Source organism: Trichechus manatus, unplaced genomic scaffold (genome assembly GCF_000243295.1).
Source record: "Trichechus manatus latirostris isolate Lorelei unplaced genomic scaffold, TriManLat1.0 scaffold00050, whole genome shotgun sequence".
NCBI lineage: Eukaryota > Metazoa > Chordata > Mammalia > Sirenia > Trichechidae > Trichechus > Trichechus manatus.
In genome coordinates this window covers 1019299-1042241 of record NW_004443986.1, presented here as the reverse complement: position 1 = coordinate 1042241, position 22943 = coordinate 1019299, and the positions used below count along the sequence as shown (strand labels likewise).

General features: G+C 36.0%; 1 protein-coding gene across 6 annotated transcripts in view; it reads left to right on the top strand.

Annotated features, from left to right (window-relative positions):
* The window catches only part of DGKB (diacylglycerol kinase beta), a 782610-nt gene that overhangs the window by 190739 nt on the left and 568928 nt on the right, over positions 1-22943 (top strand). For all 6 annotated transcript variants that reach the window (XM_004377415.2, XM_004377414.2, XM_023732276.1 and 3 more), the window contains 2 exons: positions 3298-3451; positions 18300-18440. In XM_004377415.2, the coding sequence (XP_004377472.1) occupies positions 3298-3451; positions 18300-18440 (295 nt within the window). The remainder of the gene's footprint in view (positions 1-3297; positions 3452-18299; positions 18441-22943) is intronic.

The following is a 22943-nucleotide window of genomic DNA, read 5'->3' as shown; positions in this document are numbered from 1 at the left end:
ATGGAAATAATTTCATCTCCCCTCTTAGGAATTGAGAAAAATTAAGAGCATCAGTCTGCAAAATTTCATTTTTTGCCCAATTTTTTGTTTCATCTTAGTTACATGGTACTGAGTAAGAAAAATGTGTCCAATACTATCAACCCCATGTCTGTATCTAAGGTGTATAAATAAATATATAAATGGCATACAACTTTATAAATACACATATACGTGTATGCATATAACATATACACTTAAGAACATCTTTCCCCTTAATAAACACCAACCTAACTACTCTGCACATTTCTGAGTATTTTTTTTCATTTAATTTATTTATACTGTGTTTCATTACTAGAAAAAATTTGAGGTAATATTATTTTTAAAATATTTATTGCACGGATTAGCATCTTTTGAGAGCCAAGAAAAGTGCAAAGAACTTTATATGCATGACCTAATTTATTCCTCAAAATAGTGGGATGAGGTAGACATTATTATTATCCTCATTTTCAGTTAAAGGTTAACTGAGGCTTAGTGAGATTAAAGAACTTACTGAAAATCACTTAGGAAGTTAGACACCAGAGCTAAAGCTCAACCATAGAGCAGTATGACTCCAAAGCACATATTTTTATCCATACTAACATTTACCCAGCATACTGTATGAAAGGTATGCATACATATTAGCCAAAAGGACTTTATTTATAGTTGTATGTGTGTGTCTGCACATACATAGATATGGTATACATGATATATAAATATGGGGGTATGTGTTATATAGGTGTGGATAAGTTTCTATTAACTTGGCTAAAACATTGGAGAGATACACTGTTTTATTTTTTTTTCTTATAGGAAATAATATTTCATAAAGTGATATTATTCAACTTTATTATATGGAAACAATTCAAGTCAGAGCTGTTAAGTAACAGTTGACTATCTCAAAATTATTTTAGGTATATTTAAATGCTCACTTGTTAAAAGCTAGATGGAGCCCTGGTGGCAAAGTGGTTAAGAGTTCAGGCTACTAACCAAAATGTTGGCGGTTCAAATCCATGAGCCACTCCTTGGAAGCCCTATGGAACAGTTCTACCCTGTCCTATAGGGTCACTATGAGTCGGAATCGACTCGACGGCACACAACAACAACAACAGATGGATTGGTGATGGAATCATCTTTCAGCTTAGAAATGGGCAACTCCATTTAAAACTCCATGAAAGGAAATCAACTAAGAAAAAGTATGAAATGACTGGGCTAGATGGACTTTTACAGATTGATAGTGGCAAGACTTACATGGATTAAGACAAGAAATTGCTATTGTGTCTCAAAGAGTGGAACAGTTAAAGAAACAAATTCTAGATCTACATATACTGTATATACTGTATATACTGTATATACTTGTATAAATGATAAGGCTCTGAAATAGACTTGCAGGGTTACTACAGCAACACCACTGACTGAACTGTATACCAGTGACTCGTCAAGGAAAACTGCAAATTTTATATATCATTTCTAATAGGTGGAAGGGCATGATTACAAGATAAAGCTTATTTTTCAGTGTTTCATGAAATGCTTATGTTTTATCAGCTGAGGGAAACTATGACTTGGTGACATTAAGTAGGTAACGTGCAGGGATTTTTAATTTCATCATCTGGTTTGGAAACATTCTGGGACAATGGATTTACGATAGTGAGGGAATTGACTGGATGGCTTCTTTGAACTGGTGTCTTGGTGATTCATTCTCATCTAACCCTGGGTGATTTGTAGTCAGTTATACTGAGTGGAGCAGTATTCCTTCATTATCTGAGTCCCAGGAACAAGCAGATATGTAGCATAAACAAACAAACGAAAAAAAAAAAACTATTTTTAACTCCTCTGCCTCATTTATATTTTGTTCAGTGGGGGTAATCTTTCCTCCTCTTTGGCCAAAAGTCCCAGAAAAGCTCAGGGATTTTCTGCTCAATTTTCAGTAATAGAGTCCTTGAGGTCACTTGAAGAAGCAAACAGAGTCTCAGTTCAGTAATTAGAAGGCCTAATTTAGGATATTAATAAAAATCTTGAACCTGAATCAACACAGGCTTGATTCAGACTTATAGGCTCTACACACTCTCTCCTCCACACTCCTTTGCTGGATGCTGTTTGGTACCTCACAAGGGCTAAAACAAGCTGTATAAGAGATAATAGTAAATAGGTTAAATTGACCTCTTAATGATCTGCCATCATGCTCTCTGGCATCAGCACATGGGGTGCCTTAGTGGTTTCTTCAGGAACTCCCTGTGAGGCCCCTCCTCCCTTGTACTCTCTTAATCTGGACAGATGTGGCTTTATTCTAGCTTCTTCTTCTCAGGTCTTCTGGTCCCTTCATATAATATACTGTACAAGACCCAAGAGAAATCCACTAGCCTTCTCTTGCACAAGGTCCACATCTGATCCCAGCAAACACTCATGCACCTTCATCCCTGCAGTCTTGGGAGTATTGGCCAAGGTCAGTACGGCACCATTCACTTGACTTTGCCCCCAGAGCACTCACACCCTCATCCTCCAATTTCTCAGGCAGGAATCAGATCCTGATCCACCGTCCTCATCTGCTGGAAAAGAACAAGTTCTCCAGGTGGCTCCAGTGAAAGCTTCTCATTAAGCTTAAAGTTAGATGGTGGCATCAATCATAATTACCTCAAATGGACATGGTGACACTTAGCACAGTGGCAGTTCTCTCCAAATAAATTTCTATTTTTATATAGTTCTGCAGTGAGTAAGGGTGTGGCAGATCTTGAAATAGATTTCTTTGGAAGTCTATATGAAGTTTTGGAACCTCACTTTGGAATTTTATATCAATTCATCTTGGTTTTTTACAGTTGTCAAAAGCAATAGTCACCATTAGTGACAAGGAGAGGAGATGGGGAAATTCCTTTCTTCCTAAGTGCTTGCTGCATTTTTGATTCTGCATTGGCATGCTCATAGTAATTACCTGATTTAATCATTACAACTCTGTGGGACTGGGAATATTATCTCTAATTTACAGAGAAGGAAAGTAATTTTCAAAGAGTAAAAATTTTAAAGTTACACAGATATGATGGAAATGGAAATGTATAAATAGAAACTTTCTGCTTATTCTGCTACATCATAGGTAAGACATATATACACAATTGCCAGTGTTAGCCTAGGACTACCTAATCTACTTCTCAAATAGTTAACCTCCTTCTGTAGACTTGGATATAAAATATATTTGAGGTTATTTTTATTGCTAATGACTTTGAACATAGCACAAAATCTCCTCACTTGGCTGCATCTTAAAATATATGTTTTAAAACTTTTTTTTTTCCCCAGACAATAGATTTTGAAGGTTTCAAGCTATTCATGAAGACATTCCTAGAAGCTGAGCTTCCTGATGATTTCACTGCACATCTTTTCATGTCATTTAGCAACAAGTTTCCTCATTCTAGTCCAATGGTAAAAAGTAAGCCTGCTCTCCTTTCAGGTGGTAAGTTAACTTAATTATTTACTTTAAAAAATTGTACACTATTAAAACTCCCAAATGGAAAATCAGTATCAAGTTCTGTATAAGACAAAAGATGATTTGCTTAAAAATTGCCTTTGTTCCATGATTTATACTTTCACACTAGGATTGTGTAAATCTTGTAAAATACCTCTGGTATAATAATAGCTAAAATTTAAGGAAAGTATAATTCATCATTATCCATCACATATCGTCCAGTGTCTCGGAAGTCTTTATTTAGGTAATAATTTTAAGAGATGTTTTTATCAAAGATGGAAAAGTGCTATTTTTTTAAAAGACTGAATATAGATAACAGTGGATATGAAAATGTAGTCACAAAAGAGTTGTCTAGAAAACTTATAATTAATATCAAATGTGTTAATTACCAATATATTTTCACATTTTTAGATTTGTAAGCTCAGGATAGACTTGATTTTTCTGTTAGATACTTTAAATTTTTGTTGCCTCAGAAGTGGTTGGTTCTTTCATTATAAGTAGCATTTTAGAGATAGTACATTAATAAACCCGTTGCCATGGAGTCAATTCCAACTCATAGCGACACTATAGGACAGAGTAGAGCTGCCTCATAGGGTTTCCAAGGAGCGGCTGGTGGCTTTGAACTGCTAACTTTTTGGTTAGCAGGCAACCGCTTAACCACTGTGCCACCAGGGCCCCAATACAGTAGTACCTTTTGGTAATTGTCTCAATCTGTGTCTGATCAGGGAAACAGAAATCACACTATATTACACTAGAAAATGTAAAACAAGAAATTGGTTAAAATGTTTTGGAGGATTGACACAGGAAAGAGAAAACACTGAGCAATGTAGAGCTAGAACGACAGGAAGCATGTACCATGCCTAGTTTGGAGTAATACAAACTCAGAAGCTTGGAGGAAGGGCTCTTGGAGCAAGGGCTCTTGGAGCTAGAATGCAGCCTTCTGAGAAGGGAATGCTGCCTGGCAGATAAGCGTAGGATTTCTGTGGAAGGGGTGCTTCCTGGCTGGTTTTGGTAGCACAGGAACTTAAGGAGGAGGCTGTAGCCCTGGAAGTCAGATCATTTATGAGGGGCAACATCCTAGGCTGTGCTGGACCCTCTAGAAACAGTTCCGTTTGCCTTTGTTGGCATATGCTGATGCTAGAGCCTATTGCTATTGGAACCATGTGCTGCAGGGGTGAAATATTAGAGCCTACCAGAAGAGCAGGCAGCCAAGCAGGAACAAGTCCCTTCTCCTTTCACCTGCATTCCATTCGCAGTGGTTAAGAGCTGTGGCTGCTAACCAAAAGGTGGGCAGTTCGAATCCACCAGCCGCTTCTTGAAAATCCTATGGGGCAGTTCCACTATGTCCAATAGGGTCGCTATGAGTAGGAATTGACTCCACAGCAAAGGGTTTGATTTTTTTGGTTTATGAACCTAACAGGAATCCAGCTGGCAACAGAAATGAAGTCTCCAGCAGCATTTCCCAAACCCTTTGATCTCAGGGATTTTTTTAGATTCTTAAAAAGTATTGAAGACCTCAAAGAGCTTTTTTTTTTATGTGGGTGGTATTTACTGATATTTATCCTATTAAAGCTGAGACATTATTATGAAAGCAATATTAATTAACTCATTACCTGTTAACAAAAAAATATTTTTATGAAAAATAACTCTTTGGAACAAAAAAAATTAGTGAGAAGAATGACATTGCTTTGCATTGTTACCAATTTCTTTAATGTCTGGCTTTATAGACATACCTGCTTCTGTGTTTAATCTGCTGCCATAACATATGTAGCCTCTGGAAAACATCACTGTACACTCATAAGAGAATGAGAGTGAAAAAGAAAAATAATACCTTAAAATCATTGTGAAAATAATTTTGATCTTGCAAGTTCCCTGAAAGGATTTCAGGGACTCAGAGGGAACCACTGGCCTACAGCATCCCAGCTGCAGTATCACAAGTAGAATTTAGAAGCGTGGGTAAGGAAATGAGAAATGAGATAACTGGCACGCTAATGAAGTAAAATAATAAAAAAACACAATAAAAAAGTAAATGGTTAAGCCATAAAGAAAGCTTAGGCAGTCTGATGAAAAGCCCAGACTATTAAATCTTATGCTATGTTTCTTCCCCTTCTATTAGTGATATAATTTGTTTTTCCAACAAGAATCACATATTCTTCCAAGCTTTTTAAAAAAAGAGTTTATATCTTCCACGTGATAACCCTTCAAATATATTTGAATACTTTATCATGTATTTCTTCTCCCCTTTTGGTTCCTTAAACAATTCCCCTTATATCAGGGGTTAAGAAGCCTGACCACCCTTGCTATTTTTCTTGAAACGGATTCCAGCTGGTCTTTCCTTGAAGTGTGGTATCAGAGCTTAAGAGTGTCCCAGGCTGAACATCTTATAATGGTACACTTCCTTACTTTGATCTAGAAATTAAACTTCTGTGTTCTTACTTCATGCTATAAATGGATTGCACATACCTTAGATTTAATAAAATAACAAAGTTGTCTTTAATTTTTATGAAGCAGTACTGTCCTTGGGTTTTGCGAAAGAGGAAGAAGGAAAATTTTTTGGTATGTCAACTGTATGAGTAACTATACCAGACTTGGAAGTAACAGAAAAATTCTAATTACTTAGATGATTTTGTAAGGAATTCAAATCTCAAACCTCTTTTCTTTCTAATTGCATACAATAGTTGCTGAATAGAAGATGCCAGATTTACTAGAAATGAAGATTAAATTGGGTTTCAAAATGGAAAAAAAAATGAAGAAGAACAGATTGTACTGTATTTGGGACAATCACATATTTTGCACAGACCTACTTGAAAGGAATTGCAAGATGGACTATGTAACCCTCATATAGCAATAATAAATTAAACAAGCATTCCTTTTCAAAGCTTAGCCTCCACATTTTAAAACACAAGTACACAGTGTCCTTTTGTCCTTTCCAGGACCCTTTTTTTTTTTTTTTCTGTGAAATAAGGAACTTGGGATAACAATGTAATTTTCAAGGGCTCAGATAGCCTTAACTGAGAAAAATAAAAGTCTTTCTATTCCTAGAATCTTGAATTGCAATAATTTATCTATGCCAGATGTTTATGCGGTTGAAAAATTACAAATTACTGTTGAGCAGAAAGGTTTTAAAGTCTGATTTGTTTACCCTGTTCGAGTGCATTATATTTTATTACCACAATATCAGTGCGAACGTCATAGCTATTCTTTTCTGTATAAAAGCAAAACTAAAAAGGAAAAAAGTTATTCTTCTTGTTAATCAATGATAATCAAATATAGAGAATACGTTCAAAGTAAACATTTAATTTTCACTCGATTAAAAATGTTTAAAAGTATATAAATGAGTATAAAGGTTGTAGGTTGCTCTGTGTGTGTGTGTGTGCACGTGCACACGTATACTTGTATGCATGCACGCATGCACATAGCTGTGGTTTCTTTTTAGGGGGTTGTAATTTCTAATGATTCATCTGGTATTTGATGAAGTAGATGATTTATTTTTATGAAACACTTTGTTGCAATATAAGTGCCTCTTATCACCTATTTAAATATAAGATGATTACTTCTCCTGTTTCCGTGTTGGACTTTTAATTTCTGAAGATATCCCTAATGCCCTATCCTTATAGCTTTCTCAAGATCTCTTCTGTCCCACTGTAAATGCCAGATCCCTGACCCTGCACTTCTCTGCCAGTCCACTGACCAACTCTTGATCTTATTTTCATCCCTTGGAACTACTGGCTTTACAGAGTCTTTCAGTCATTTGAAACCTTAGTTTTTCCACAAGTGATTCACCAACCCTCAACCATAAATCCGTATGATGATCTCATATTTCTGTCCCTATAACTTGAACACTGAGCATAACCAGAAAGAAATTTCATTAATATGCAGATTTCTGCCACTACAAATTTAAAATCCTCAGTATTAACATGGCCTTAACACCTCTTTAATTCTTTAAAACATGTTTTATATTAAAAAAAAAAATCTTGATATTATGCTCTAGATCAACTATGTTAAACTTTTCAAGCGTCCCTAAGTTTACTGAAATCTTTCTCCTCATTCTGTATAGATGATAGGTTTTTTTTTTTTTTTATATATCATATTAAAAAATAGGCACTGTCAGACATAAAATGCCTTAATCACTCCCTACACAACCTAGAACTGTTTCTTCAGCTTAGAAAGAATGTAGTTTACTATCTCCTGGAGCTCTTCATCTGGATGTCCCTCAATATATCAAACTAAATGTGTCTGAAAGTCAACTAATTATATTCTACTCCAAACCTGCCCTTTTCCTATCTTCTTAGTTGGTGAATGGCACCCTAGCATCTATCCATTTCCCAACCCTAAAATCTTCAACTCAGTGCTACCCTCTACTGCCTCACCTCTCATATTTAACTAATTGCAAAATGCTCTCTTTTAGTCATCCTAAACATTTCCTCCCAAAAGTTCTGCCAGTGTCACAGCTGGGACCGGCCTTGTTTGTGTCATACCCTGTTAATTAGCATGGCCCCAGCCAGCCCTTCCCTGACTTCCCTGTCTCCAGAACATTCTTTCTAACACAGAAACCTGATCATAGTACTCCTCTGTTTAAAAGTTCCAGACTTTCACCATCACGTAGTACAGTTTTTTTCAAGCTTTTATTTATGCAGCAGAAATAATTTTCAAACAAACTTAGATCCCTGATATTTAAAGCAGATGAAAACAGTTATTTTTTTGAAGAGGGAGTAGAGGAGAGGTATGGATATATGGAGCCCTAGTCCCTCTGCCTCATCCTCGCCTTTTGAGACACCTCCTCCTCATGTGTCCTTGATTAGGCTCCAGGATCACCACATTTATTTTATTGTAATATAATAAAATTATTATATCATGGCAACACAGTTAAGAAGATAATAAAATCTCAGTTCCATAGCATGAAGCATAAGGCCATGCAGGTTATAGAGTCTGCTTCCAGTCCTAATTCTATCGCTTTACCAAATGCACCTACCCCCTTTTTGTATCCAGCTGTTTTCTGTGACTTGAACCTGCTCTGTTTACTCAGGAATCTGTTTTCCTACATGATATTGCTGGTGCGCTTATCTCCACCAGCGTCCTGCAAGCCTCAGCTTAAGCTCCACTCTAATTAAAGAGCACACATTGTGTTCCATGGTAGGCATGCAGTGATCAGTAAGATGTGGTATCTAGAGTGTGCAACTGGGGAGCAACCCTGACAACTTTCAAAAAACGTCATTCCCTCCTGTAGAATGTGTTGTGCATCCCTGTCCCTCTCCAGTACCATCCAGGCCAACTTTACACAGACACTTCTGAATTCAACTGCCATCAGCCAAGTTATCTTTTGGGCATCAGTTAAAAAAAAGTTATCAAGTTATTAGTAACTAACTTTCACTAAACCAAAACCAAACCCATTTCCATCAAGTCGATTCTGACTCATAACAACCTTATAGGACAGAGTAGAACTGCCCCACAAGGTTTCCAAGGAGCAGCTGGTGAATTCAAATTGCTAAACTTTTGGTTAGCAGCTGAGCTCTTAACCACTGTGCACCAGGGCACCAAACTTTCTCTAAGAGTATAGTAATTTAAAGAAAATGTAATATATATTAACTTGTTCAGGCATGCATGCAATATCTTCCTGTTGAGACTCTACAATATCTAAAACTTTCAATCTATAGTAGTAAATGTCCAGCATTAGCCACAGATCAGAGTAAGAGATTTATTGTAATTTTTTATTAGTTGTTTTATAGGGCAGAGAGAGGAGGTTTTTCTAGTATGCTTTATTTAAATCAGATCAGGTAGCTAATTGCCCAGTTGTACAATTTAATTATTCACTTTTTCATTCAATAATTCATAAATCATCCTGTACCAGGATAACCTCAGGAAGACTAAGCGTCCTTTAGAGCCAAGCAGAGAGATAGGCAATTAGGTGATAAATTATATTACAATGAAATAAATGTGGTGATCCGGTTATTAATTGAATGTAAAGGGAAAAGAGCAAAGGAGGTATCCAAGTGAAACTGGAGGAGCAGGAGGCATCCTATTGCAGGAGTCATCTGACTGAGATTTTAAGGATAAATTGAGTTATCAGGTGCATTTGGGGAGGGCTGAGGGTTGTGCAGGTGCAGGTGGAACAGGATGGGAAGGAAGTTCCAAAAAGATAAATCAATATGTTCATTTCTTAGCAAATATGAAAATGCATACAAAAAAAGGGCAGTGTGAGATTTATAAGACTTTTAGTATTTATTCACTCAATAACAGTTTTTGATTGCTTACAATGTACCAATTACCATTCAGATTGGTGGGGATACATCAGTAAACCAAAAAGAACACTGCAAATACTGATTTACATCCTAGTGCAGAGTATGTGTGTGTGTGAGGGGGAAGATAGACAAATAAATACGTAAGTAAATATGCGTAGTAAATAAATAAATATGTCAGATGTGGATAAGCGATATTGGTGAAAGTGAATAAGGAAGGCTATAGAAGCATAGATGAAGCTGTAGGTGACTGGGAGTCCTAGGCTACTTCTCATGACTAGCCAAAACTGGGATAAGGGGCAAAAGGAGATCACTCTTGATGGTCCCAGGGCAGATGGTGGTCATGAACTTGTAAACATGACCATGGGCATGGCCGGGGAGGAGTTTGCGTTGGGGGATTCATGGTAGAATCAGGCAGAGTTCTGAGGGACTTAGGAGGCTGAAGACCCATTGCCGTCTAGTCCTTTCCAACTCATAGCGACCCTACAGGGCAGAGTACAACTGCCCCACTGGGATTCCAAGTCTGTAAATTTTATATAGACTGCCACATCTTTCTCCCTTGGAGCGGCTGGGTTCAAACTGATGCCCATTTGGTTAGCAGTTGAGTGCTTAACCACTGTACCACCAGGGCTCCTTTAGGAGGCTGAAGAAGGGTAGAATCATTGAGAACACTGAGGGGGCTAAAGCAGATGAATGACTGGAGGAGAACAGCTGAAGAAGAGGCAAGAGAGCTGGCCGAGGCCACATGGTGAAGAGTTTGGTCTGTCACGCTAAGTTTTGAATTTTTTCCAGAAAAAATTTGCATAATTTCACAAGAAAATTACAATTTAATTTTACAATTAAAATTACTAGAATTTTAAGCCAGAAAATAATCACACTGCCAGTCTTACGGAAACTATCATGAAGGAGGATAAACTTGAAAGTATAAAGAGTCCAGAAGAGAATTTAAGATTGAGAATAACAACAACTATCTCTGAAAAAGTGAAGGCACCTTTTCTTTGGTCCCTGACCCTCCCATTGTCCATCTTTGTGGCAATGATTGATTGATTTATGCTGTTCAGTTATACATGTATCTTCCCGATATCAGTAGAATTGAGCTCATTTCATGATTTCTGTGCAACCAGAGTCACACAACAGGTACTTATTAGAAGCAGAAAAAGATAAAGTTTCTTTTTATCCATAAGGATATTAATCAAATTAAGAATAGAAAATTGTACAGTAAAAACAAGGTACTTAGACCTTTGGGAAAATGTTCTTTTGCCAAATGACTTATTGAATGTTCCTGCTAAAAGACACACTGTATTAATTGTGCTGAAAAGAAACTATTACTCTTATCTGGATTGTCTTGGTAAAAAATTGATTATCCAAGTTTAGAATGAGCAAGAGCAGGAATGCCAGCAGTGAATATGTGTGTGTATGTGTCTTAGTTATTGATAAGGTCACAGAGAAGACTACATTAAAGAAGGAATAGTAATTCTATAATCTTATGTATAAATACCAGGATCCTTTATGGAATTTTAATTTACTTTATAATTTTGAAAAAGACTATTATTGGTTTATATTAGAGTAATACTTGCTGGTTGTGTATCTACTACAAAACAGAGCTAAGCACAAAAAAATCATTCATAATCTATTTCCTTATAATCACCTATTGTTAAAAATTTAGTAAATATGTATGTGTATGTTTGCCTATACAAACACACATACACAAACTCACTCAACAAACATGCATTATAAAGGATGGCCCCAGGTGTGGTCAGAATGGAAGATGAAAATTTAGAGCTCTCGGCCTTGGCTAGGATTCCTAATTTCCTTCCAAAAGGTTTATGAACTAATCAATACATGCATTCTTAAGAATCTTGAAAACTATTCTTAGAAATGAAAGACTACTGAGAGTCAGGAGACAGATTGCTGTGATTTATTTTTCACTAACTAGCCCCACAGAAACATGCTTAAGCATCAAATCCTAATTCACGTTGCCTTTTGAATTGCAACTCTTGTTTTCTCAAATATAAATCGGCAATAATAAGTGTATCTATCTTACTGGGTGTTGTGAGACTCAAAAAGCCGAATGAATGTAAATTATTTAAAATGGTTTTGGGTACATTATAAGTGCTCAATAAAGTCCAGTTGTTACCATTATTCATTAAACAGGTTATCCTCCATTGTATTAATTGCATAATAGGGTAAAGGTTAAATTCAATTTAGCTTTTTTTTTTTCAAGATGCCATAAATTTTGAAAGAGTAGAGTAAGTAGGATGTAGAGATTTCCTTTTAAGGAACAAATCATAGCCTCTTTTTTAATAGATAGTGTTTTGTTTTTTCTCTTTGCCTCTTATTTAGATGTATTCAAGTGATCAAAAACCAACTTTCAATTATCTACCTACAGACAGTATATTGCCTCTACTGGCCAGTATAGTAGCCACTATCCACCTGTGTCTGTTTAAATTAATTAAAATTAAATAAAACAAAAATTCATTTCCTCAGTCACATTATATGGGCTCAATAGCCACATGTGGTTAATGCTACTGTACTGAATTGGGTGTTTATAGAAAATTTCCGTCATCATAGAAAGTTGTATGAGACCTTGTTTTTGTGGGTTTTTAAAGGAGCATGTTTGGTGGCCTATCTTCAGCTCCTGTCTCTCCTTGGTGACTCACTGCTGTGTGACCATGGCAGTTTATTTTATTCTCTGACTTTCCACCCTTCCATCTCTAAAAGGGAATTTTGGGTCAAATAAGACCACCCTGAGAAAGTATTGTTTGCACAGAGCAGGGATGTTGTTACTATTGCTCTTTTCTAGAGGTTGCTCTGCTCCTAGAATATTGCCCCAAAAGACATGTGCTCTAAGTCCTGCTCCTGGTAATTGCTTGTTTGGGGTTTTTGCAATGTCCAAACAAATGAAACCCAGAACGTGTTCAGAGAGGGATTTGCCTGATTACAGTTTCTCATCAAGAATTGTATCCCACTGCCTACCCGTACTTTATGAAGAGTCACAAAATATTTCCTATTCCTTATTAATTTGTCCCTTAGCCTACCTCACTTTGCTGCCAGTTTGTGTAAGCACAAAAATAAAGAATACTTACAATACTATCCTGAGACTAGCATAGTTGGAAGTTTAAGACTAAAAGTCATATAATACATAATAATACTAAATAGCAAGTCTTTTACTCTTGATTATCTATGCTACCTGTCATGGCTGTTAGTATAGATATTGGAAATATGATTATACTATGTGACACATTGCTTCATAAGTCTGATAAATTTCTGCAAATTGAGCCAGCATTAAAAAAAAATAAAAGAAACAGTCAAATTGCTGGGATGTTTTATTGCTTTATAAATTTAAAAATATAATTTATGTTATTAGATTTGAATATTTCATTTTAATAGATAAAGGGAAGTAACGGGAGATAATGTCACAGTTTTCATTATCTGACATGCAAATGTCTGAAAATTTTAAAAAAATGGAGAAGCACTTAATTAACATGTACTGAAAATTTACTTGCTAATATTGAAACTTGAGATTGGATTTTAAAGATACTTATTAGAACAAAACTTTTGCAGTTATTATTTCAAGAAATGGAATGCCTAGATAGGAATACAATGGAAATCCTTCATTTGAAGAATATGGTAATGGTGGGTAACAGTCAGTTTGACTAGTGCTTGTTATCTATTTTCTGTAATTAAACTATGAAGAATGTTCACATAGAGTGATAAGTGGACACACACATATAGATATACTGAAATAACTATAAAAATTTAGAAAATGATCTTGAAGTACAAAGTAATTATTCCTATTAAAAATAATACACCCTAATTACAAAATTCCAATACTTATTTTTTCATTATTTATTTTGTATTTTGTTGTACACAAACACACATACATGTATGATGTATGTATGTATATATGTATGTATAGATATATGTGGATATATATAAAATGTGTGTGTGTGTATGTGTGTGTGTGTGTGTGTGTGTGAATATTTCAAGAAGGATAACCTTGGGCAAGTCAGAAAACCAGCAGATTGGGTATCACTGAATCCTTTGATCTTCAGAGATAAATATTGGCTACTTCAGGTGAAAGAAACATCTTTTGTTTTGACTAGATTGATGTTCATGTCCAATCCTAAAGAGAGAATTTTACTGGTGATTGGATGCATTAAAAATGGACTTTGTTAATGGGAAGTATAATTTTGAGCCCTTCATTAGATGCTAATGCTACTAAAATACTCATTGCAGGATTCCGCTTTCCATTTTATTGATGAGTTACATTCAAGAGAGGTCCCTGGAGGATTCAAATAGTTAATGCGCTGGTTTCTAACGGAAAGATTGGAGCTTCAGGTTCACCCACAGGCATCTGGGCAGAAAGACCTAATGATCTACTTCCAAAAATCAGCCATTGAAAACACTATGGATTATGATTCTTCTCTGACACATACGAAATTGCCATGAGTCTGAATCTACTTGAGGGCAAGCTTATTTATGTCTTTAATAGTCAAGAAACCTTGCTTGAATTTGTGCAGTCTGCTCTGTTTCTGCATAACAATTAACAACTGTTTAAAAAAAAAGGACTTTTCTTCAGGGAGTAACAGAGGGAGATAAGTAGGAGATAACTTAGGCAGGTTTAGAAAAAGGAAGACAAATTTGTAAGGGTGGACCCAAACCAAACCAAACCTGTAGCCTTCAAGTTCATTCTGGCTCATAGCAATCCTGTAGGACAGAGTAGAATTGGCCCCTAGGATTTCCAAGGCTGTAATCTTTATAGAAGCAGATCGCCACATCATTCTCCTGCAGAGCAGCTGGTGGGTTCGAACCACTAAACTTTCAGTTAGCAGCTGAGTGCTTAACCACTGTGCAACCAAACTTCTTAAAGGGTAGAGTAGGGTGTAAAAACAACATCTATAAAAACAGATTGGGACCCTACACCTGCTTTCAGAACACTAAATAAAAATACAAATAAACATTTTGATCACATAAAAAATGAGCTGGTCTGGGGGCAGAGGAATAGGAACAATGCTGTGAGTTTTTTCAGAATTAATTACCTCAAGATTTAATAAAGTAAGGTTCTACAATTTTTTATTGTGAAGTTACTGTGAGAAATGTCTTTGACATTTTATCTTTTCCTCTGATATAACCTATAAATCACTGCAAAAGTATATATTTCACTTCTCAAATTTGGCTATAGTTGGACTTGGAGAAGAGTTGATTAGTTCTTCAATGTGTATACTCATATATATAACCCATAATTTCTTTTTTTATGAACTTTGAATTATTTTGAATGTAAAACTATGACATAATTGAATGCATGATACAGTTTTTAGTTAACAATGTATCATGAACAGAAAATATTTACTCATTTTGTAAAGCAAAAAGTATTTTAGTACAGTAATATGTTCCTTCAAAAGCGTGGGGTTAAATATAAATTATATGCATATGCTTAATATATACATTACATACAGAAAAGACAAACAGAAAATTATGTGATCCTCACAATTTCCAATTGTTGATGTTCTGTATTATGAAAGCTGATCATTAAATACCATGCAGTTTGGTTTTGTAAGTACAAACAAATTATCATAAAATAGTCTAAGTAAATGAAGATATATAATACATTTGACATTCTCCCAAATAAATGTCACAGCATGTCCTTTTTTTTTTTCTCTTTCTTGTTTGTTTGTTTTTTCCCTGAGTTTTTGTATAAAGGAGTTAAATCAAGTTGATTAAATTATTTCATTACCAAAGTGGGGCAGAGGGACTCAGAAGAGAGGATTAGCTCATCAGGCATGATGAGTTAGGTCGTAGTTTATCCGACCATAACTCAAGTGCTATGTTCTCCAAGTCTGGAAGTTATGGTCATGTCAGGGGTCAGTGCCAAAATGTCTTTTTATCATGAGTTGGAACTCCTTATTCCTGCAGCTGGCTAAGCTTTAGTTGGCTATTTGGAATAATTCAGGACATTTTTTTTTTTTTAAGTTCATGATTGTTTTTAATTTTCTGGCTTCTTTGGTTTGTAAAAATAGCTATATTAATTTGTATTAGATAGTAATATTTCTGTTAAGAAGAAAAATTCATTTATAATACATGTCTGACAATAACTTTATAAACAGAAATAGAATCCATGTAAACCATAGAGATATATTTGAAATAAGTAAGACTTTGGCAAAAAAAATGAAGAAAAGGTGTAAAGGAGTATTTTTCAACATTGGATTGTAACCCATTTGGGGATAGCAAATTCAGTTTAGAGGGTCTTTGACAGGATTTTCAGAATGAAAGAGAATAGAATAGAGTAGGCTAACATAGAACATACACAAGAAGTTACATAACCTACTGTTGTTGTTAGTTGTGTCCAGTTGATTCTTACTCATGGTGACCCAGTGTGTTCAGAGTAAAACTTCTCCACAGGGTTTTCAATTCTGTGACCTACTGGAAGCTGATTGCCAGGATTGTCTTCCTAGGAGCCTCTTGATGGTTTCAAACCGCCAACCTTTCTGCTAGTAATCAACCACTTAACTGTTTGTGCCACCAGGGACTTCTGTAGTCATAAGTATATGCGTGTGTACTGGGTTAAGAGGTATTTTTTTGCTCTTTAATTATCTCTTTATTGGCTTCGAACAAAAATAGTTTGTGAGCCACTGGTGTCAAAACGATGGGCTTGTCTTGTTGGCTAGAAAACTCTAGGAAATTAATTTCTATTAGCCTGTTTCTCATCTGGAAAATAGCAATGACAAAATCTACCTCACAGGACTAATGTGAGAATTAAGTTAGATGGTGTATATTAAAGAACCTAGCATGGTTCATGACACATAAACAAGCAAAAAACTAGTTACTATCGAGTTGATTCTGACTCATAGCAACTATTAGACAATAAAGGTACTTTTTTTATTAGCAGTAACATTGCCAATGGTAACACTATTTTTTGAAATTTCATAATGCATTAAAATATATGCCTGAGAAATCAAAATTATACATCAAAGGAAGTAGACAAGGGTTTGAGATCGAAGTCTGGTAGAGCTGTGGTAGTGAATGAAAGGCTATTAGAATCTCATTTGGCTGGGATTATTCCCTTCATTCCAGCAGCTCCTGGTTGATATAGGAATCCATTAGCCATTCAGCTATTTAGCCATCTCATCCAAACACATCTTTTGTTGTCAAGTGTACCTAGAAGGTTAATTGGGGTTTACCTTCAGGCCTTGTCATGTACACATGATCTAGGTTCAGATGCTTCTCTGTAAAATGGAACTAACAATTTATTGTAAACAAGTTTCAGTTAAATTATCACAAGCCAGGTAATTAGCAATAATCAACGATAGTAAATTACTAGCATTCAAGTCCTCCACCTCTGTCTTGAAACAGGCAAGTTAATGGACTCTAGAAAAAAAGTGGGGGCCATATAAAAACCAAACCATGGTCATTTGTTCTTACCTGTCTGATTAAATGTCTGCCATCTTTCTCCAGGTTTTTGTTTATGTTTTCTTCTCCCTTACTCCTGGGAAAATTCCTTGATGGCAGAAACGATATCTTATTCATGGCACTGACAAATATTGGGCAGAAATATGTTTTTTTTTTTGTGAATGGATGGGCTCTGATGGTCAGTATATAAATCATATTGCAACATACTCAGATTTCTTGTATAGTTTGCCCTGAAAAACTAAATTTTAGATTCTTCTGATCTGATGTATAGCTTGTACTTCTGAGAGCAGAGAAAGGTGAAATATGAAAATGCTTTCTTATATGTTCAGACAAATGCTTTCTTGTATGTCTACCAACTCATCCTGGGCAATTAGACTCTGACCCTAACACTTTCAGTGGGCAGGTAGGGCAGTCCCAAAAAGCTGTCCATTATTTACCATAGTCGTAGAGTATGTCTGACTCTGCTCTACTGGAGTTCCAGATACTTTGATTATTCAATACCCAGGAAATAGATGCTGTTGTTGTTAGCTGTGGAGTGCCTGGGTGGCACAAATGGATTAAGTGCTCGACTACTAACCAAAAGGTTGGAGGTTTGAACCCACGCAGAGGTGCCTCAGAAGAAAGGCCCAGCAATCTGCTTCCAAAAGGTTACAGCTCTGAAAAGCCTTTCAGGTGCAGTTCTACTCTGGATACAGTGAGTTGGAATCAACTCAACCACAAAGAGTTTGGTTTAATTTTAGTCGTTAGCTGTAATCCAGTCAGCTCATGACTCATGGCAATGCCATGCACAGCAGAATGAAATGTCCTGCATCATCCCCATGATCAGCTGGGAATTGGACTATTGTAATCCTTAAGGTTTACATGGGCTGATTTTCACAAGCAGACCATTAGGTCTTTTTTCCTAGTCTGCCTTAGGCTGGAAGCTCCTCTGAAACCTGTTCAGCATAATAGCAACACAGTCTTCCACTGACAGAAGGATGAGTGGTGGCTGTGCTTGAGATGCATTGGCCGGGAACTGAACCTGGGTATCTGGTATGAAAGGCAAGAATTCTACCACTGAACCACCACTGCCCCATGAGAAATATGTAGCTCTCTACATAGTCTCTGCATTATCTCTTATTTTCTTGTTGTTTTTATGATTGAGTGCATTGTGAATATTTAAAAAAATATAATCCAAATCTTTTTTCTAGGTTTGAGAATGAGTAAAGGCGCCATCACTCCTCCCCGCACTTCTCCTGCAAGTACGAGTTCCCCAGAAGTAATCCATTTGAAGGATATTGTCTGCTATTTATCTCTCCTTGAAAGAGGAAGGCCTGAGGATAAACTTGAGTGTATGTGTTTTATTAATTTAATTTACTTACAATGGATGGGGGCAGAAGTAGAAACTGAATATTGATGAACTTAAACTTCTACCTACTACTGTTGTCTAAAGTTTTGTTAAGTAAAGTAATCCTGAGTAACAGTAAATTTTTTCTTCTATCAAGAATCCTACTCTTAAAATATATTGAAGATCTATCAACTTCAGGTGCTTATTTATCAAGGTCCATTTATTATCCTAAATATTTCACGCGGCTTTTTTTTTTTTTTTAACATGTCTCTGTTCTTCTGAGGTAACGAGATGCTATTGGAAAGTATCTTTTGAGTCGTTTTGAAAAAGCATTTATTTCTAGTGTGTGAAGAGGCCTTCCCATTAATCTCAGACATAGGTTTCACTCAGAGATAGACTTGGAAATCTTCCTCGAAACCTTTAGCATTCTTTTTTTCTTTGCCAGGGACAAATGACTTCTGAAATGCCAAATGTGAGAGCTTCATTTATAGGACTTGACTCTGCATTTTATAAATGTTAAAACAATAGATTTACTCGTTTCTTCTACAGTGTAGCAGGTATTTCAGATAAGAATTTCTATCTAGTGGAAAGTAAATAATGGTTCCTTTAATAAAGTACAGTGACTGAGCTCTCTCTGGTGGCAAACTGAACTCATTGCAATGAAAGGAAATATTTTTCAAATATTTACACTAAGCCTGATAATTTGATGGTCTTAAAGGTTTATCCTATCTCCAAAGCCCCTTCTAAACATAGAGCTGGGAATTTATTCAATAATCTGACTAACTTGATTTTATTGCATCAGTAAATTGAATTAATTATTGCTATTAAAATGATAATGAAATAATGAATCATAACTTGGTATTTCTAAAGCAAATGTAAAACTTTATGATGTCTCAGAATTAGGATTAGTAATATAAATTATATTGTAACAGACTCACTAGCATGTTTAGTTAAATTTAATACTAACTTGTTGGTACTATTTCTCCCACTAATAAAGAATTTGCCACAATTTAAATGCAATCACATATTTAATAGTCACATCTGCTTACATTATGACTAAACCATATTAACATTATTTTTTAAATATATATTTATTATTATTCATAAATGTTGAATATTTGCATTTCAAGATGTATTTTGTATTCCTAAGAACCTACAGAAATAGCTCTCATTCCAAAATAAATATTAACATTCAGTGAATTTCTATTGAAGTGACAGCCAGAAAGTTAGTTTGCTCAGGTGTCATCAGGACCATGTTTGAAATGATTTTGTAACACCAAAATGGTCTTTGGTGTTTCCATTTAATTATTTTCAGGTCAACTGGAAGTATATTGTTTTTAAGGTGGAATTCCTAAGAAGCATGCTTTTGAATTTTCAATTTGTATCCATGAATTAACATAGTCTTTGTCCTCAATTGCAGGCACATTGTTAGCCCACGTATCATTCAATAACATTTGGAGAATCAAGTCAAAACTGACCTGCCGTTCACCTTTCTTCACTCAGTGATATCAATCCCTTCCCTGTGTTTCCTTCTTTGAGTTTTCAGCTCTTTCCAAGTTGTGTTTTCCTCCTTTCTTATTCATTACTTCACACTCTTCTTACAGGCAGACTTGTTATAGCCTGGCATTACTGATTTTCACCAGATTCTTTAAAATAACTGAGTTTCAATCTACAAAACTGTAAGTTATTAAGTTATATCTATATTCCAGCCATGCTTTTGTTCTCTCCTCTACTGTCTACTAATTCAGTGTTCTCAACCTTGGCTGCCCACCAAAGTCTTCTGGAGAGTTTTTGAAAAATGCCAGTAATCCTGGCCCTTTCGCACATTAATTACACCAGAATTGATCTCCCTCACCTGCTTTCTTATCAATTTTCCATACATCTTTTACCCTTCTACAATTGCACGTTTACAAATTACTAATATTCATATGTTCTTTTGCAGTTGTAGATCTTTTACTTCTCATTAAAACTTAAAGAACATTTGTTGCTGTTGGGTGCTGTTGAGTCGATTCCAGCTCATAGTGACCCTATAAGACAAGGTAGAACTCCCTCATAGGATTTCCTAGGCTGTATTCTTTATGGGAGCAGATCACCAGGTCTTTTCTCCTGCAGAGCTGCTGGTGGGTTTGAACCATCAACCTTAGGTTAGCAGCCGAACGCTTAATCATTGCACCACCAGGACTCCTTAAAGAACATTTAATGGTGGTTGATTTTTATATATACTTACTTCCAAAAGAATATGATTTATAAAGCATGGTATAAACCAAGAGAAAGAAAAGAAGAAAAAGCATTTAAAATTAGCACAGGAATGATGTAATCAAACACTTAATATCCTAGTCAGTTTTTGCAGGTGAATGCTGAATTTGTATCTTAATTTCCAGGGAGCTAGGCAGAAAGGAGGAGCCCTGGTGGTACAGTGGTTAAGCACTTAGCTGCTAACCAACAGGCCAACAGTTCAAACGCACCAGTCTCTCCTGGGAGAAAGATGTGGGAGTCTGCTCCTGAAAAGATTTACAGCCTTGGAAAACCTATAGGGCAGTTCTACTGTGTTCTATAGGGCTGCTATGACTCGGAATCAACTCAACGGCAAGGGGTTTGGTTTGGAAGCAGAAAGGGATAGACCCACTGGTAGGCCAGAGGTTCTCAAACTTTAGCATGCATCAGAATCACCTCCAGGGCTTATGAATATACAGATTGATTGGCTTGACCTTCAGTGTTTGATTCAGCAAGTCTGGGAATCTGCATTTGTCTGAGAATTTGTATTTGTAACAAATTCCAAGTGATGCAGATGGTGCTGGTTCAGAGACCACATTTGAGGAGCACTGATTTATGCAGTTCCTTCTGTCCAGTGGAAATACTCATACAAAAACAATTTTTCTGAAATGACTAGTGGTTTTTTTTTGTTTTTTTGTTTTTTTTTTTTTTAATGAATGATGAATGGTGGCAGTAGTTTGTAGGTTCTTATACCAGAAAAATTAGGTAAAATAATCACACTATTGTAAGTGTTTATAAAAGGTACAATTTTCCCCCAAAATAATGTTTTATAAATCTCTTCAGTGATTCCCCCCACTTTCCATCTTCCATTCTATCTTTTCTGCCATGTCTTTCCACAATGTTTAGCATAAAGCTTATTCTATTGAAAAGAAACAAAAGCTCCCACAGTGTCCACCACATATAAGCCATTTCTTGGACTTCCTTTCCTTAACCCAAACCTAATTCCTCTCTGAGTACCTTCCCTGCCCTGAGGCCCTCTCAGGTAGAAAGTGTTTATTCTCCTGTTCTCATATATACTTGGAAAGTGTGTATGTTTGTGTATGTGTGTGTTAGGGGTGTAGGGAGATTCCATTTTTCTCTCTCCTTGTTATTGTCAGTTACCAACCATCCTGGTACTTGGACATAGTCGTTTGTTGTTAGGTGCCATCAAGTCGATTCCAACTCATAGCGACCCTATGTACAACAGAACGAAACGCTGCATGGTCCTGCACCATCCTCACAATTGTTGTTATGCTTGAGTCCATTGTTGCAGCCACTGTGATAGTCCATCTCATTTAGGGACATGGCACCAGGGCTGATTTGCACTCTCCATCTTAAGCCCACTATTTCTTGAGAACAATTGCAGTACCTTTTGGAAAGTCATTCCACACCTTTTTCTTTAGGCTCTTTGCATTTCTCAGATTCTGTGACTTCACCCACTTCTGTTGCAATATCCCAAACCTTGGAATTTCTTGGAACTGCTCTTATACTAAGGCTTTACACTCTAGCATTTTACTTTGACCACAGCATGTGTTCACTTAACTTCTCACTCTTCTACTTTTAATGTAAGTTTAGCATGGTACTTCGCAATCTGAACTCTTGATTTACACGAATTGAATGCAAACCCTAACTTTTGGTTTACACGAATCTAACGCAAACCCTAGCAAAAGAAGCTTTAGCACTACCTGAGTGACCTTGAGTACATTTTAAAAACCTCTTCAGACCTTTGTTTCTTCAAGTGTAAAGCTGGGATAATAGTAGAGTTTATCTCGGATGGTTGCTATGAGGATTAAATGAACTAAAAAATTTGCTCACATAAATTTGTTCACATTAATTAGTTCACATAAACGTTTGTTACATGGAATAAAAGTATTTTAAGAATTTTTGTCCCTTGACTACTTTACTTCCTCCTGAATTCACCTGATGCCTTTTGGCTTAGTCCCTCTTCAAATCTAGACCAATCCCGTAATTCATGAAGTAAATCACTCTTTCATACTTAGTTTCACATCTTTTGTTCCAATATCATTCTTTTTTGCCCTAATTTAAAACAAACAAACAAAAATAAAAAAAAAGAATCTGGATAATTGAGGACTCCAATTTATTTGTTCCTAAACTGAGGTTGTTACCGCAATAACGCGGATTGGAGCTGCCTGCTACAAAAGCCAATTCTGAGACAGGGGTTAGATGAGCCGCAAGAGTTTTATTATATATCGATATATAGGAGACAGAGGGGAATAGATTCCTCCAAAAAACC